General features: G+C 34.7%; 1 protein-coding gene across 16 annotated transcripts in view; it reads right to left on the bottom strand.

Moving 5' to 3' along the window:
* Window positions 1-18,971, bottom strand: part of ADGRL2 (adhesion G protein-coupled receptor L2) — a 276,823-nt gene that overhangs the window by 148,248 nt on the left and 109,604 nt on the right. For all 16 annotated transcript variants that reach the window (XM_023751775.1, XM_023751777.1, XM_023751782.1 and 13 more), the window contains one exon: window positions 1,620-1,792. In XM_023751775.1, the coding sequence (XP_023607543.1) occupies window positions 1,620-1,692 (73 nt within the window). In that variant the 5' untranslated portion in view covers window positions 1,693-1,792. The remainder of the gene's footprint in view (window positions 1-1,619; window positions 1,793-18,971) is intronic.

Below are 18,971 nucleotides of genomic sequence, written 5' to 3'. Positions count from 1 at the left end.
AGTGTGCATTCTTTCCAGATTCTCCTTACCCATAGGAGGGAAATGTTTCAAAAGCAACACCCTGTGGCCTGATGTGCCAAAAATGAAATTTCTCTAAACATCAGATATGAATCTTGACCTGAAAGTGACACTAGAAATAAAACTGCAGTATCTCATGAAAACGTCTCTGTTTGCTAGCCCCCTGCTGAGTTAAGCTACTGTGCCAGCAAAGTGGTCTCTATCTTGATTGGAATTTTTTTTCATTATGTGGACTAATGAGCCATTGGTCCACACCTGGAAATTTTCTTAAATGTATAAAATCATTCAAACATAACAGCAGGAATTCAGTTAGTTTTCCCGAAAAAAAAAAAAGATGCAAAATTATAGATTACACACAAAATTTTTATAACCATCCAAGCCAGAGATTCTTATTAAACTCAGTTTCTGCTCACTGCCTTATCGTTACAGTACTATTTATTCAGACATATTACATTTTAATGTTAGATTTGATGCATCTTTCAATTTTGATGCAAAGAGCAATATCTTCTAAAAATAAAATACTATCCCATTTATGACTTTCATGTGTGACTTAAATCATGTGTTACTTACTTGAATTGCATTGTTAAATTATATCAACATACTGAAAGTAGGAAACTGAGAGCAAGGAGAAGATAAATAAAACCATTTTGGAACAAGCAATTCAAATAAAATTCTTTTGGCAAAATTAAAATGTTAACATTTTGAAGAAGTTTATTACAAAGACATTGTAATAATAAGCTTGCTGCTATCTATTAGTTGACAGTATGCCTCTTTTCCTCCACCTATCTTTTTATTAATAGGTATAAATGTGATCAGCCAATTTTAAAATTCTAAATATTTTCTTCAAGAATATTTAATTGGAAACAAAAATACCCATTATATTGTACATGCATCTCTCAGAGATTTTGTAATCTTCACAGCTTTTACACAATTAATACAACTATCACTATCAATGAGCTATAAACTTCACACATCTTTGCTCCATATTAACTTGTGGCCTGCTCCGTAAAAAGCACCTGGAAGGGTGTTATTTTCACATGGAAAAAAAAACATGTCTACAGAAATAATGGATACCAGGAAATCCATATAGTAATTGATAAATGATGGTTCCAATTATTTCATTAAGCCTCAAAAGTGTATGTAATTCTTTAAAAATCGGATCTGTCACCAAAAAGATATAGGTAACAAGAAAATGGCAGCACTATGAAAAGTTTTCCAGCACATATGGAAATTTTTATTTAATAGTTTTAGAACTATGACTGCACTCAAGGAGCAGACAAAAGATGAAGTGAAAGAGTTGCCACAAAATACCTTCAAATTTACTAGAATAAATATAGTCAATAAATGTAAAACGTAAAAACAAAACAAAGTGTTCATTTACTTATCTCAGGATTATTTAAAATTATTACATTTATAAATTTATGTAAAATAAAAATTCAGACTTCTAGCACTTTCTATAATATATAGCTCTGTAATGAAAATAATTCAACATTAAGAAAATCTTTTTATCATCTGTTTCTAAAATAGTACTCTTCTACATAAGTAAGCTTGCATAGTTTCAGTCTCCTGGATGTAAAAAATAAAATTCAAACTGCTCTTACCTTCTATATTCGGTAAGAAGATGATTATAATGATAAACCACAGACTTCGCATTCTGCAACCAGAAGACACCATTATTGATCCCTTTAAATATTTTCTTTGTATTCCTTAATGAATCTAGTTAAAAATGTCCAGCTTCATTGAACCCAGCAGTCTGCATCATTGATCCTCATATCTGAAAAACAAACAAATCCATCATTTACTCTATGGTCCTTTTACTTTACAAAAAAATGCGAAAATAAAAAAAAAACAATAAAAATAACCATCCCTCCCTTCTTCCCTCCACCTCTTAATTATTAAAAAAAAAAAGGTATAAACTTTGATTCTATACCCACTATGGCAGCGGCGCCTAAACGCTGAATAGCGAAGCTTCGCATCTCAAAAATGATCAAAACCCAAAAAGCATTTATAGACAACCAGAACATATGAATCACAAAATAATAGTTATACAAGTTCCTAATGATGAATTTTTCTTTGAAAAGCTTATTAGGAAGTCATCCTAGAACAATTCATCTGTCACTATGTCAAATATTAGTCTTTTTATTAAATTACAGTTGACTCTTGAGCAACACAGTGTTTTAATGTGAGAGTCTGCTTATTATCAGTAAATACCGGTACTGTTTTTTAGGGGGTTTTTTTATTCACTGTTGGGAGCCCACATATGCAAAGGGCCAGCTCTATGCATTGATCTACGCCATTTTATAATGGGGACTTGAGCATCTGTGGATTTTGGTATCCACATGAGGTGAGGGTGAAGGGGATATCCTGGAACCAATCCCCACAGAATCAAGGGAGAATTTGAAGTTTTGTGGGAGTCAAAAGTTATACACAAATTTTTCAACTGTGCAGGGTTGGTGCTCCAACCCCCACATTATTCAAAGGTCACCTGTACTAGCTTTAATACATAACACCTCTAACAAGATTTTATAAAAAACATATACTTGTTTGGTTTGATTCTAGTAATGGTAGCAGCATCATTATCTACAACTTTATCGTGTTATCTTGCAAGACAGAGTAGAGATATAACGAAATGGTTTATTTTTCTGTACAAGGGTGCACAATTTTTAACATATGGTTGTACTTTATATAATAATGGCACTCCAAAATTATCTCATTTCCAAACACAACATATCAAATTATTATTCCTCTGACTGTTATTATTCATAGAGAGAGCCGATTAATAAAGTCTCAACTATTTCACTAGAAAGTTTAAGATTTTCAAATATTGTCTTTCCTTGCAGCAAGGTATAACTTAATATCAAACCTAGATCTTGAGTACACAGGTCCATCCACGGAACTCAAATAAAAACTCCAGCCCAGCCCTGGCTGCCGTGCTAAGTGGTTAAGCATCAGCCTTCTCACTGAAGGGTTACAGGTTCAATTCCCAGTTAAGGGCACATACATGGGTTGTAGTATAGAAGGCAATCAATCAATGTGTCTCTCTCACATGGATGTTTCTCTTTCTTTTTCTCTCACTCCATCCCTCCCTTCCACTCTATCTAAAAATCTATGGAAAAAATATCCTCTCCTGTGAGTATTAACAAACAAACAAACTAACAATAAAAAATAACCCCAGACGATAATGATTTTATCTCCAAGGTTGCATCTCTAAAAACAAACAAAAGAACAAACTGGTGGAGAGGTGGCAAAAAATATATATATAATCCTGAGCCAAGTCTAATTTTGACCAGCCCTTTAGGATCTAGATCTTTGACAGGAGAGAACACCTGAGATGCTTCTTTGTCCAAAGAAATAAGACAAAAACAAAGGAAAGAACAAGTTTCCTCTTGTGAATGGCAAAAGTATGAAAAGAACGGATACACTGGAAATTAATGGGATGGAGACCCAGGGCACACAACCCTGCAGAACCGGCTAACTGCCTCTATCCATTTTTCACTCTGAGCTCCCAAAGACTAGTCCAAAGACAAACCCCAAAGTAAACCTGCAGCTTACAACTGCTGCGGCGAAGTCCCTGCCTTAAAACTGCAAGCTCTTTTATGGAAAGCATAAGGAGAAGTCAGATAATTTCATGGCTTGTCACATTGAAAAGCCCCACCAATAAACAATTTCTTATACCCTATAGACTGTTCAATGAGCTGATGAAGCAAGGAAAGTAAGTTTAATGTGTGAATGAGGTACGTTCACTACTACAAGTAGAATTACATATGAGCCTTTGGAATGCTCCTGACAGAATTCTGACTGTCCGAGCTTTGGTTGTAATGGGTACTTTCACGTCAATGAACAAACGCATACAGGCTGCTTCCCCACAAGCACAACTCTTGAACACATTTCCACTTTCTTAAAGCGGTCCAAGATCAGTCTGTCTTCAGTCATCCGCTCTTTGAAAGAGTCCTTGTTTGTGGGAAGAAAGGGAAGGAAGAAATCAGGGACTGATGACTGCCTTGTAGGAAACAGCTGCCAAGATAGGAAAACCTCTGTTAGTGAGGGGAAAGGAGGAGGAAACCGCAGTACCAAGGCCTCTTTTGTGGTCTTTGGCCAGGACACCGTATTTTATGAACAGGCTTTAACTATACTAAAATTTCAGCGGAGTCTTAAAATCTGAATGTAGAACACAATTTTAAAAGTATGCTCTAGTCAATTATGAGACAGTACAAATGACTGCTTCTAACAAACAGAAACAGGTTCTGGAATGACATAAAATCATGGCTTCTTTTATGTAAATAAAGCTGAAGTCTGTCCATCACTGTGTAATGAGTAACTAAAAAGAATATCACATTTATTTTTCTACAATCTATAGCCAATCACTTTCATATCAAATAAAATTATTTTCAAAAGCTCAAGTTCTGCCCGGCCAGAGCAGCTCAGTTGGTTGAGTGCTGGCCTGTGCACTGAAAGGCTGCCGGTTTGATTCTCGGTCAGGGCACATACCTGGGTTGGGGTTCGATCCCCAGCTGGGGGCACATATCGAAGGAAGGCAACCAATGGATGTTTCTCACATCTCCTACCCCATCTCTCTAAAACATGCCCTCAGGTGAGGATTAAAAATAAAAAAGCAAAGCTCAAGTTTTAAATGCAATTCTGAAAGCTTAAAGTCAAAAGATTTTACTGCTGTGATCCAAATTAAAAACAACCTTCCATTTAAAAATTTTAATGAACACTGAAATACTTAGCAAACCACAATCAGCAAAGGATAGAATGAATAAATAATCAAATATGGTGAAACTAATCCCCCAAAAAAACATTCCTCCTACATCAAACTCCAGCCAACGGACACTCACAGGCATAGATGCAGCTAACACTCTCCCTTCCAACTCTGTAACTACCTGCAAAATGGAGTTCAGGAAAAGCTTCTCACGATGCAAAAGAAAACAAGAAACAAAATCAGAAAAGGGCTATTAAATTTTCTTTCAACAAACAGAAAAGATGAACCCAGTCCCCATATTAATAACCAGTTTGTCTTTAGGTGTTTAGAAACCTTCTGCCCTATTCCCTCCTCCCCACCCCCACCCCCCTCCCCCCATAACTTCAGAGAGGAACTGGGAGGGTAAAGACAGAGCGCCAATGAAATCCCTCCTAAAGCTAAGTAACAGTTCATTTCTTAATAAAACCAGAAACAGAACATTTCTACTTAAACTATAAGTAACTATGCTTTTTCAAAGATCAAAGGCACTTCTAATGTATAACCTCATCCTACATTTCTTCTTATCCTTCAAGTAAGAAGATTCAAACTATTTCATCTATAAACCACATGCCATTGTATACCAAGCCTCTGTCAAGATTTTTTTTTTTTTTTAGATCTAGGTATCCTATTACTCTGTCATGTAAAAAGTCAATTAATGCATCATTACTACTAAACCTTCCAAAGCTGAACAAGGACTTCCAGGAATACGCATCAGCACTGTTTATATCCTAACAGTCTTCAAAGTCTTATACTTCACTTACAATATACAGTTAGTTGTAGTCTTTCAGATGGTAACCTGCTTATATAGGGTTGGGCAAAAAATGGTTTACAGCTTAGTACACGAAACACAGGATTTATTCTTGTATTATTTCTTAATTTTTGTATTATTTTTCCAGAGGAACAACTGTAAGCCTACTTTTGCCTCACCCCTTAATTTATTAGCTGCATTATATATTCCATCCTGTGCCTTAAATTGTGGGCAAAATTAGGAAAACACCATTAATAGTCATGTATTTATGGAACATTACCAGGAAATCACATTTAACCTTATATTAATGATGCCTATTTAGTAAAAATAGAAAAAATAAAAAATATTTGTTGATAAGCATCAGTGCAAGAAATAGCATTTAACAAGCTTCAAGGTAGTAAGAGGAAAAGATCGTTTAAAATTGTCTAAAACTGGTTAACTAAGGTTGATATATTCTATTAAGAGCAAAGCCACCTTAAAGATTCATATGTAAAGCTTTATCTTTAATTTCTATTCGTAGACACTAAACTGCTGTGAACACTAGATATTAAATGCAAAACACCTCTATGCATGGGAAGAACAGGGGAAGGAAAGAGCCATCCAAGCATGAGACCTACAAAAGTCACCCCTCCATGTTATTAAGCGCTAACGCTATATAAAATAAAAGATTAATGTTTGGGGTAAGCCTAAAATTCTACGCACTAAATGTATGTCAACTCTAAATGAAAGCTAAAGATAGCTGTACAAGATCTCTCTTTCTGATCTTAGTTGTGCTATAAAATTATAAACATTACGGGGCATTATTTACTTGTAAAAGAAAGCTGCTTTTCTATATTTTACCAAAACAAAAACAACAAAAAAGGATACCAAACCCACGCTGCCCCCATGCAATAGAAAGTGAAAAATAAATGAGCTGCATTTTAATTTAACTAAACCTCGCTCGGTGGTCATTTTTCAGAAATATCTTATGTGCAGTCAGTCCTTCTAGGTCAGAGTCTCACCTTCTTGTTAACATAGGAGAAAACATCAACACGCTTGGGAGTTTTCTTTCAGTAAGTCGTCTAAGAAAAACCGTTGCTATTGCTAATCAGAAAGCCTTTTTTTTTTTAGCTCCAGGCATTCAGCGTTCTTTGCGTTTGAGTTTATTTTCTTTCTCTCACAAGGATAGGGTTGGGGCTGAGAATGCTGATGGAGATTTTAAAAGCACGTGACCACCCCTAGTCGCCACCCTGTTTCTCCCTTTCATTTCTGCGGACACCAGTATCAACTCTAGAGTAGTTTAAATTAAACTAGTTATGCTAACGTCCCTGTAACATTCATTATTGATCTTACCCTTTACTGAAATTTCTTCATTGTGAAGGAAGAAATTCTCCTAGGAGAGGGCTTAGTGGAGGAGCAGAAAAGAGAAGAGTTCAGGAATGCTCCTAGTAAATTACATCTGCTATCTGCAGTAATATCTATCTTGGAATCGTGCTGAGCATGCAAAAGAGGGTTGTATCGTGGACACTAGAGGCACAGTGCAGGGCATTCTGCCATCCTCTTCATTAAAATCCTTCCAGTTGAAATAATAAAAACAAATGGCTGTCATTTTCAAACCAATGTAGGGAACATCTTATGACTGAACATAAACTTGCAAATGAAGTTTCAAAAGAAAAAAAGAGGCACATGCCCAATCCAAAATACTACCTTATTTATCATGGAAATTTGATGGCTTCCTCAACTTTTCTATCAAAATATTTCATAGGTCTACTTGTTTAAAATAGTTTGTATTTATTGTTAAAATTATAGCGTAACTACAACACCGAAGTTAGGTTTTCCCCTATGTAGGGAAAAGAGAAAGCTATTCTTAAATGGCAGTTCTCTCCAGCTTTAAGATATACTGCCCCTTAACTTTCCCATAGAACAGAATTCTCAGGTAATTTTTTTGAGTTGAATATAAATTATGGGCACTATGGCTAGAAATATTTCTTGAGTGCCGATTATATGTGAAATACTATATTAGACACATATCACTAATCCTTATGAGGTCAATATTATAAAGGCCAGAAATATGAGGTTCAGAAAAGGAAAGTAACACCACTAGCAGGTGGCAGAGCTTGAATTCCAATCAAGGCTAATTATAGTAGTGTCCCCCCCTTTATCGGAGGAGGGATATGTTCCAAGACCCCCCAGTGAATGCCTGTAACTTGGATAGCACTGAACCATATAAATACTATGTTTTTTCCTATACATACATACCTATGATAAAGTTTAATTTTTAAGTTACAAAATTAAGTGAATGTGGTCTCTCTCAAAATATCTCATTGTACCCTACTTATCCTCCCTTCTTGTGATTATCTAACAAGGAAAAAAAAAAGCCTTAATAAGCCAAGAACTTTCAACTCCAGGGGTGGGGAATATCAGGTCCATAGGTCATATAAGGCCCTTGAAATCATTTGGTCTGGTTCTGCCAAGACATTAGGGGTGAATTAATTAAATGTTTGACCAAATATAGCAGGTTAATTTTTAAGTTGATAATTTTGTATGGCCCGTGAATGATGTCAGAAATACCCAAATGGCCCTTGGCAGAAAAAAAGGTTCCCTACCCCTGGGTCCTAATAATTTATTTCACCTCATTGGCTGAACTAATCATTGGTCAGGCAAATTAAAAAAAAATGCAATGTTGTTCATGAGATGTAATCCTATGTTTGGCTCACTGTACTAAATCCTTTGTTCATACATCATTGTTAGTAATCATTCCCTGAATCAATACTCAGATTCCCTCTTGGTCTCTATAACCACTAAGTGAAATAATAATGACCCAGGATTTGTTGTATATATTAGATCATCAAGATGGTCACCAGAGGTTTCTTAGACATAATGAGGTAACCTGCGTAAAATATGTCAAATGATCTCAAAAATAAATATGAAAATTAACCAACAAATAACACAGTAAGAAGTTGAAGAAAATTTTAAGTATATAGCACATTGCCTTTTGTAATCAAATGATACAACTCATTTGCAAACTATGTCAATATATAATGTCATCTAAACTTGCAATTCTAACTTCTACAATGAAGTAGATAATATTAACACTATAATTGCATGTATGTCAGCTTAAGTCAATGAATATCTAATGATTACATTCTAGGTATTTATATTGAGTTCTGGTAAGTGTATTACTTATTTATTATTTTCACCATATATATATTGGTCCTGTTACGTTCTAAAGGATTATGAAACAGATTAAAATAATTGTCACCTTCAGAAGGTGAATAATCTTCTAAGAATTAAACCAAGAAAATTACCAAGACCCAAAATATAAATTAATAATTGCTAAACTCCCCAAAACTTAATGGTAATACATGTATAACAAAATAATGAGAAAAGAGAAATAAAAGTGGTTTCTAGACCTGTGTTTCCCTTGAAATGTGTACTGAGATCAACCATCTTGATGAAAAGAGCCCAAGACTGAGATCAGGAGCACACTCTAGAGTACCGGCTTATCCTACCACTGTGAAGGCTGGACATTCATAAACATCTAGGCCTAAAGTTCAACAACTATATCCTTGGGTAGAAATACACAAGAAATCTAGTATTCCATTATTTTCCCAATTATTCCAATTTTAGGTTTATGGTCCTGATTCCATCTAAGTAAGCTTAAGGAAGATTTTTAGAGGCTGCTGCAATATGTCTCACTACGAACTTATCTCTTCTATCAAAATGTCTCAAATTATTCTAATAATTCCATTTTAAAAATTACATCTCAAAAAGTTGCCATTTCAAAGAACTTTTTTAAAAACCTACTTACAAATCATTAGCTTGGTAGCCATAATATAATAACCTGAGACTTATGCAGCTCACATATTTCACATTCTGACTTTGTGGATAAACAGCACATGATCAAAAGCAGGATGACATCCGGCCAGGCCTTCTTCCAGAAAGAGCAAATTCCTACCCTTAGCCAAATCATTCTGCATCAAGGCCTATGTTCCATACCGTATACAGGCTGTCCTCAAAAAACGTATAGGCACTTTTTCTTTGTTCAAAGCTTAGTCTGGATTTACCCATTATTTCAAATCAGTTAAACCTGAAAGGAGTAAAAATTAAATGAGTTATCAGCTGTTAAAGTGGGTATACATTTTTGGAGACACCCTATATAACTGCATCTACAAGAAAAACTCAGTATCACAGCATTTTATTAAGTTGTAGAGAAGAGGGATAATCAATTCTTTCTGAAAATTAACTTAATCCTCAACATTAGAAATAAAGTTATGGTCTAGACCAGTGATGACGAATCTATGACACGCGTGTCAGAGGTGACACGCAAACTCATTTTTTTGGTTGATTTTTCTTTGTTAAATGGCATTTAAATATATAAAATACCAAAAATATAAATCTTTGTTTTACTATGGTTGCAAATATCAAAAAATTTCTATATGTGACACGGCACCAGAGTTAAGTTAGGGTTTTTCAAAATGCTGACACGCCGAGCTCAAAAGGTTCGCCATCACTGGTCTAGACGAATGAACAGAGCAAATTCTACTTCCAGTGTCACACTGAGATTCTGTGTGGTTGGTTTGGTCTGGCTGATTTCTCTAAAGAGCATTATTAGGAGGCTCAGATGGGAAGGCAAGAGAAATATTCATGGACACACTATAAGAAACAGTAATAAACTGTAATAAATATTCTGAATGGCTGTTATAAATAAAAAATTTAAAAAACTTTAGTTCATTAAAATATATCATTTTATATGTTATTGCTTCTTAACTAAACCATGGAGTAGAAGAGGTATGTGGTTTCTAGAAAATGGGTTTTCAACTTTACAATATAATTTTATAACCTCTATTAAAATTTCAAGTAACATCAGAGTAGTAATTAAACACTGATATTTAATAAAAAGAGAGGTAGGTTATTAAAAAGCTGAGAAAAACTTGAATTACTTGCCAAGACTCTCTTAATTGGTAAAAGACTAATGTATTCTTTGCAAAATTTCCACAATTTTTAAAAGTTTTCCAATTCAAACAACAGAGGAAGATATATCCACTGTCGCTATTCCACATATAAAGAAAAGCCAAAAAAATCTGTACTTAATAAAAATAACTACCAATGATATTAACCAGTGACTCTTCAAATCACTCAAGTTAAAAACTATTAATAGTATTCCATTATGTGTGGAGAGATTAGAAGGAATTATATAGGCTGATATTATAGGGCAGAGATCAGTAAACTCTTCCTATAACCATCCAGATAGTAAATATTTTACGGACTATACAGTCTCTGTCTGTCACAACTGTACAACTCTGCCATTGTGGCGTGAAAACTGCCACAGACACTGGGTAATGCATGAGCATGGCTATGTGCCAATGAACCTCACTATACCAATAGCCGGCCAGCCACGGTTTGCCAACCCTTTCTATACATGAACAGGCACAACATAAAGAGGATTGAATGCAGTTCAGTCAAGTAATGAACTGACCAGTAACTATCAATGTCTGCCAAAGAAGCCAAACCAACTCTGACTTGTTATTGTAAGAAATTAATTTAAATGTTAATGTAAAGGGAAATTAACCATACTGAAATGAGAAAAATAAAACAAAGCAGCATTATACTGACCAAAACAAATTAGTGTTTCAGTGTGTGTGTGTGTAACAGAGCCATACGTACAGCTTACAGTGTTTGGGGAGAAACTCCAGAAAAGAAAATAAAGGACATTGCCACAGTAACCTATCTTACTCCGTAGTTTGGCAGGAGAGAATGTAAACCCAATCAAAACAGTCAGTAATGGGAGACTGAAAAGTAATGGGGTTTGGACAAGACTCCCTGAGGCACTCTAGCATTAGTATGATGGTTTCAAATAGCTGTTGGTAAAAGTGGCTTCAAACTCCTGAAATATCTGTCACCACTGCTACTCACCCATATGAAATACTGGATATATCCCGGTTCCACATTGTATGCAACGGGAAACTGCTGACTTCTAATCTGTTCACTGGCTCTATAATGCTAAAAATCCTACAAGGCCAAACCGCCTACCTTATTCCAAAAAACTATGAAGTCACAATAAATGAACACATTTCTTTTGGAACAAAAAGTATTTCTAGAGCTTTACAATTCCCTGTATCTAGGCTCTACCCAATCAAAATACTTTGCTACTATTACAGTAAATATTTTTATTATCTACAATCTAATGTTTCTTAAAATTGAAGTCAGGCTGTAACATACCATAGAATAACATTTCTAAGCTACAATTAATAGTTATCACATTAAAATACATGAAGGCTAAACTTTTCTATCAATTTTACATATAAGACAAAAGAGTGGAGGAGGTTACAAATTTTTAATAAGAGCATTATATTATGGGAGCAATAATCTAGGTGTTTTACTGAAAGTGGATTACAGTAAATGAAATTTTAAAATGTCCTTTCCATTTTACAGATAATACAAAATGACTTTTTTTCATGTCTCTAGCGATAAGGATAGATTTGCCACACATATTTAAATGGTGCCTTCACACTCCTCTCTCTCCCGCCCTGCTCATGAATTAATAATTCAGTGACATTAATACAAGAAGATAAATGATAAAAAGGGTAAAGCACATGGGCCAACCATAAACACATCCTTGTTTCAGCACAGTTAATACTTCTCTGCCAATTATAGCTAAAACTTTTTAACAGTTTTCAATAGCATTTTTACAATCTAAATAGCAGCTTATGCACACACAATTTCACACAATTCAGGCTTAATAAATCTCCTGCTGGTACCAAACAATCATTCTAGAGGATTAAAGTGCAACATCTGTTAACATTAATAATGTTTTATATAGTCATATGTTTTAAAGAAGCCTCTACTCTACTATTAGTCTCCTAAAAAACCTTTTAGACCAATATACTTATTAAGTATGAATTAAATATATATATACACATATAGATGTGTATGTGTCATTCAATTGGTGACTTACAATAATCAAGAAATACATTTAGTGGGAAATGGTAAAAAAAAAAAATCGCATCCACTATAAAGTAACAGATTTTCTTTGAACCACACTTACTAAATGTGTACCAGTGTACATGGAGATATATACACACATAAATGAAATTAGCTCAGCCTCCAATACTTTTTAAAACCAAAAATCCTCTGGAGCATTATTTATTGTAAGTATCGGTAAAATATAGTTCTGTTAATATAAAAGTACTTCATTTTAAAGTGGCATAAATTCACTCACTGTTCTATTGACTTTTTCTCGGAAATGTCTTAATCCCCTCTCATTCCTTTCATTCCCTCTGCCCTAATCTCTCTCTAAACTTCTGCAAAAATCTCATGGCTGATTTCTCACCCTCCATCCAGCCTGCCAACCTCCATTAGACTAATCTTCCTAATTTTACTCTAAACCATAAAAATGTGTAAAACTGGAACCAATCCTAGAGATCACTTTATATGCAAGACAAAGAAAACACTTGGGGTTGTGAGTTGAAAAGGGCAGATCTCTGAACTGCTGATTTTAAAATTTTCCCATAAATACATTTATTATGATCTCACTGTAATTATCGCAGCAAATGCAGTGCCTCTATTTTAAGAATAGGGAAATTACAACAGGGTGGGAGGGAGCTGGAGGGGCAGTGGTACATGGAAAAAGTTTTAAAAATGTGGCAAAAAGTAAAACTGGGAAAAGAATCCAAACAGATCCAACTTCAAAAGTATGTAATGCAACCCTCTGCTTCTGTCCAACTTATTTGCTTGGTAATTCTGAATATGCCTTTCAAATTAACTTTTAATCCAGGTTGTTTTTTAACCATATGGAAAACATTTCCCTCTTTTCCACCTATCAAGAGCCTTGATAGGCTTAAAAACCACCCATGCCATAAAGAAGCCAACCTGACCACTGCCAACTGCAGGAGCCGGGGGCGGGGGGGCACGCAACCCTCTCCCTGTTTGGATTCCTATGGTCATTTACTTGTATCATTTGTGTGATAGTTGATATTGGGGTTTCTTATGACTCCTCCTCTTCAACTAAGCTTTTAAACTATCTTTAATATCTTGTCTGTCAGAGTTTTCAATATTTATCTCTTGACACCAAACAAAAAAAAAAAATTTCCAGGATACATACTTTGTTCAAGGCACTGAGGCTGGTATGACAAGCCACACAAGGATGTAGAAGATAAGGAAATGAGCCAAGGGCACAAATAACTTCACAAATTACTTTAATGTGATTAAGAGAGTACGTGCTCCATAAGGACCGTGACTTTTGCTCTTCACTTCAATGTTGATTCTGATGAATATTGTCACTTCCTGGAGATTAATAAATATACAACACATCAACCAAATTTTTGGAGATTATAACTTTTAATGGATTTTTTTTAAAGCAAGTTTGAGAATGACCATCCTTTATTTCCTGTTCTTCCTCTTTTAAGTTACTTCGATTTGGGGACCATAAGAGGCTTACCTTCACCTCTGTACCTTTCCTGCTGCTGCTTCTGCCTGAAATCCCCTCTACCACTTGTTCCTTGACCCATCACTCAACTAACTCCCTTCCCTTCCCTAATATCCACCACACCCACTGCCATTGTTCCAAAGTACAGTGTGCCTACCACTATCAAACAGTATTGGAAGTGTCATTTTCAAATTATTGTTAGGTAACTGAAAATAGAACCCATGGCTTTCACATCTGTAACCGCAGTATCAGGCACCATTGCATGCCTGGCAAATAACCTAAGCAATGTTTTTAACAAACAGGAAGGAAGGCTGGTAAATAAGGAGAGCAGAGAGAAGAAGGGGTGAATGAATAAGCTGAACTATGCAAAGTAGCCAACAAGAATAATGGAAAGGGTATAGTGAACAGAATTGAGAAACTGACGTGTAAAACTGAAACATCGTTTTTTTTAAAACTGGAACAAACTTAGAGATCTCCTAAAATAGGACTTGCACAGATTTTGTTTTCTTATTTGGGACTATTTCTTAATCAAGTGTTTGATTAAATATTGAGGAATGCCAATTTAAAACACAAAATAAAAATGACTTTTTCAGAAAGTTTATCAGTTTGGCATAAAATACATTATCATTTTATTATTTACAGAAGTCAAAAATATCACCCTCAAGAGAGAGTTTCAAAAACCACTGAGCCTCCTCATTATAAGAGTGAGGAAATGAAAGGGTCCACAGTTAGTGGAGAAAATGAGCCTGCAACCCAAGTTTTGCTTCCAAATACTTGAAAATGTAATACTGTCTGCAAAAAAATTTATAATTGAAAATAATGTAAGATGTTTTAAAGTATTACAAAATGTGAAATTATACAAAACTATAAACCTAATAAATTTGCTTTTAAATAAAAACAGGATTGGGAAAACTGATTAAAGAGAAATTGACATTTATTTTCAAAGTACACTAAAAATTCAAGATATTTTTATTGAGTTTATTAGGGCAACATTGGTTAATAATGTTATATAGGTTTCAGGTGTACAATTCTACCTAACACATCATCTGTATATTATATTGAGTGTTCACCACCTATAGCAAAGATTTTTGCCAAGGTAGGTTTCCACATCCACACATCTTCCTAGCAATATTCTGAATTTGTGAAAATACTATTTCCGATAGTATAATTCCTCCTAAAAGTGAAAATTTTTAAATAGAGAGTAACATGTGGGTACAATACACTTTTATCACCATTCAGAACAAAGAGTAAAAAATTAAAATCCACACTTCTTTTCTTCTCCAAAATTATGGGACTGACATTAGCACTCCAATGCTAATCTTGGGCTTAGGTCTCACCTCTATTATGAAAAAAAAAGTAAATTTCACACTGGGGGCTAAACTTCAGCCATCTGATATTGCCTATAATATAATGCATGGGACATTAGTTTGATGCTTTTTTTTTCTTTTTTAGCATTTATGACTTACTGAGGCTGTTGGAAAATCATGGCTACTTCAAAATCCTAACTCCACCTTTCCTCAGACCAGCATTTGCAATTTAATCAACTTTGATATACGAATTAAAGAACATTGACAATAAGACTAAGCAGCTTGTTTGCAGAAAGATATCTGAATATTAAGTATGAAATTTAACAGGTTTTAATAATTAGACTCTGTAAATGGTATGATATATATGTCTCTCCTAATTTAGGAATACACACTTTGCACATAACACCTGTCAAACTAAATGCAAGAAAATGTTCTGGCATTTCACTAAATTAAAATCTTGAAATCCTAAAGCTAGAATGTACAGATTTAGATTTTATTAATACTTTAAATCAAGCCATAGTTACTGTTCAGTTTCATACAATGCAATTTACAGTAGTCTTCCACTGTGAATGCAAGAACACAATGAGATTTTAATCACATTTCAGTATGTCGCTAAAAGACATTTTAGAAGGCAAATAACCACCTTCACCTCCCGAAGAAAACTATCATTTCTTAAATAAAGGTAAAGATAATCCACGTGTGATATCTAATTACCACTGAAGAATGGCTCCTTGCATACCAGAAAAGGTCTGGGATTTTGTGCCACCTTTGCTAAAAGTTTATATGAGATATTAAATGCTATTGTTTCAATTTGCTAAGTGACTAAATGGTTACACCATGTATTTGTTAAAATCTTTTATCGAAACTCTTCTTTACACATTTTTCTTATGACCATTAAAATGTATTTTTAATTGGTGTTTTTTTAATTGTTGACACTATTACAAATGTCCCCCACTTTTCTCCACTTTGTCCACCTCCATCCAGCCCCAACCCCCTTGGCCTTTATCACACTCTTGTCTGTATCCAGGGGCTATATATATATGTTCTTTGGCTAATGTTTTCACCTTCTTATATCAAGTACCTCCACCTCCCTCCCCCTCTGACAGCTGTCAGTCTGTTCCATGTATCCATGCCTCCGGTTCTATTTTGTTTGTCAGTTTACTCTGCTCATTAGATTCCATATATTAGTGAGATCATACGATACATGTCTTTAAACATTTCTACTGTATTTTCATGGTTTCCTTAACCAACTAAATAAAGTAAAATCCGCACTACAGTATCAATAGCCACATTTAGATACTCTCCCTTTATTTCATGTTGATTACCTTATGCTAATCTATGCCTGCAGCATGACTGAGCCACCAGGAGAAAAAAGAAGTCAGCCTTCATACCAGGGCATGTGCTGACAGTTTCGTCAACTACCTCCTTTTAAAGCTGGCAATACATGAGAGGATCCTATTCTTTGGGATGACTTGGGAACAAGGATACGGAGTTGTGATTGTAGGTGAGGGAGAGGAACTACAAAGAAAAATGAATCCTACTTGCATGCCTTCCTTATGGTAATTCACTCAGGCATCATATTATAAAAGGAAAACAATCCTTTTTACTTAATCACATAGTATAAGTGGAAGCAAAAAGTGCTGATAGTTTCTGGTGCATGGGTACACATCAACGCTTCCTGTTTTCAATATCAGAGCATCCATTCTGACAAAGGCCAGTTACATCAGTTACTGCTTTATCATCTAAAAGAGATAGCAACAATACTAGAAAACCATGTAATAAAAAAAAAAATAGAAAACCCTTAGCATAATTGAGAACAGGAGGAAGAATACCCACACAAAAATTAGAGAAAAAATGAAACTGTCTAGATTGAAAATGGATATGCCCAACGACATGTTCCGCTTAAATATCTAAAACAATGTGAACCAAATGTAATCCACATCAATGATAATAATAAGCATTTACTGAGAACTTTCTATTAAGCTCTATTAAGCAGTATGATAACTACATCACACAAATTTTCTCTATTATATGGAAGCAAGAATACTTTTGGATTAGCACAGAAATACCAGTACTAACTCTTTTATTTATTACCTTTATCATTCCTGCATCTACGAGAGGAATCTGAAATTGGTTGGATTCTAGCAAAAGTTATTGTAATCTTTATTACCAACAATAACTGTTTATTTAAAAATATACTGAGAGCCTGCTCTGAGTTAATCAGCGTAGGTGATAGGTGCTGATAGGGGCTTTTAGTTGTTCTTCAGCCTTGTCACCCATAATTAACTAGATACAAAAGATCAGCTATAATACCCAAAAGTTATTGCTGAGTCTAAAGAACTGAAAAGCTATTGAAAAAATGATTTCATTGTTCTTATAATGAACAATATGTAGCTGGGAAATTTCCTATATACCAACAGAATAAATATATAAATTCATGATAACAAGAGAGAAAGCCACCATAAATTGCAATTTTTTTTAGTCTTTGATGGCACAGCAACTCCTAAGCTTTCCGAAAAGAGGCAGGCTGGTCTCTAAGGAAACCTAAGAATATCAAATTAGTTGGTTCAAGAGCTACTAAGAATGTTACTAAAATGATCCTGAACAAATAAAATATCTCAAAAGGCCTAATCGTGACAAAGGTAGTCTTCCACAAAAAATAAAGATTTCTCTCTACCCAGATTATAGTAACTGACATTTATAGTCTTGCTTATCTTATAGAGACTTCAGATAAAATACAAATAAACAAACCAAAAACCTAAGTCATATAATCTTAAACCCACATAATACATTTTTTCACTTGAAAAAACAGGCCATTTAAACATATGCAGAATATTTTCAGAAATATCTATAAAGGGAGCAAAATTATATTTTTTTCACAAATACCACATTACAAAGTATACATGAAGCAATTTTGGGTACAGCTGGTCTTCTTTTGGTGTAATGCATGCACCTCAAAGTATTGTCAGAAAAATAGGCTCATTCCCTCCTTCTCCCATGCTTTCAAACAGACAAATGGCAGGAATGAATGACTTTTCTGGAACCTAGGCTTTCATTCCTAGCTCTTCTCTAGCCCACATTCAATCAATCACTAAATCCTATCCCATCATTGTAATAAAACTTTCCCACCTGTTTACTGCCATAGCCTCTCACCTAGACTGTCATCCAGGCCTCATAACTAGGTTTCTATTCCCTCCAGATTTTCCCCACTCCAGTTCATTGGCTACACCACCTTAAGAGTGAGCAATTAAATATAACACTTTCTCAATAAACATCTTTTATGGCCTACTTATTAAAATATAATCTTAGGAGATTAGGCTCTTTACTAGCATATCCCAAAGTGATTCGCACAGAAATACCAGTTTCATCTCCTTCCACTTCCTGTGCAATTCCTACCTTGCATACATTCTCTTAAGACACCCCCTTTTTGCCTTTGTTTTCCAGTGTCTTTACCTCTGTCCTGTCTTCCTCCTCAAAAAGCCTTTATCTGACAAAATTCTCCTCTGCTTTCATGTCTACATAAATGGGGTCTCTTTTTTCCATATTACTCGTTTGAATTCATCCCATCGACCATATATTTCCACAGCCCTTCCTCTACAGTTCATGGCATATTATAGTACCCCTTATATTAAAATTATTTGTGGATATGTCTGTTCCCCCATGAGATTATAAATACCTAGAAAGCAGAGTCCCTAGACAGTACATTTCTCCAGGGAGGGCCTTAATAAATGGCTGTTAATCTAAAATGAC

This window comes from Myotis lucifugus, unplaced genomic scaffold (assembly GCF_000147115.1).
Source record: "Myotis lucifugus unplaced genomic scaffold, Myoluc2.0 scaffold_25, whole genome shotgun sequence".
Taxonomy (NCBI): Eukaryota; Metazoa; Chordata; class Mammalia; order Chiroptera; family Vespertilionidae; genus Myotis; species Myotis lucifugus.
The sequence above is the reverse complement of the archived record's forward strand: the minus strand, read 5'-3'. Positions and strand labels throughout refer to the sequence as shown.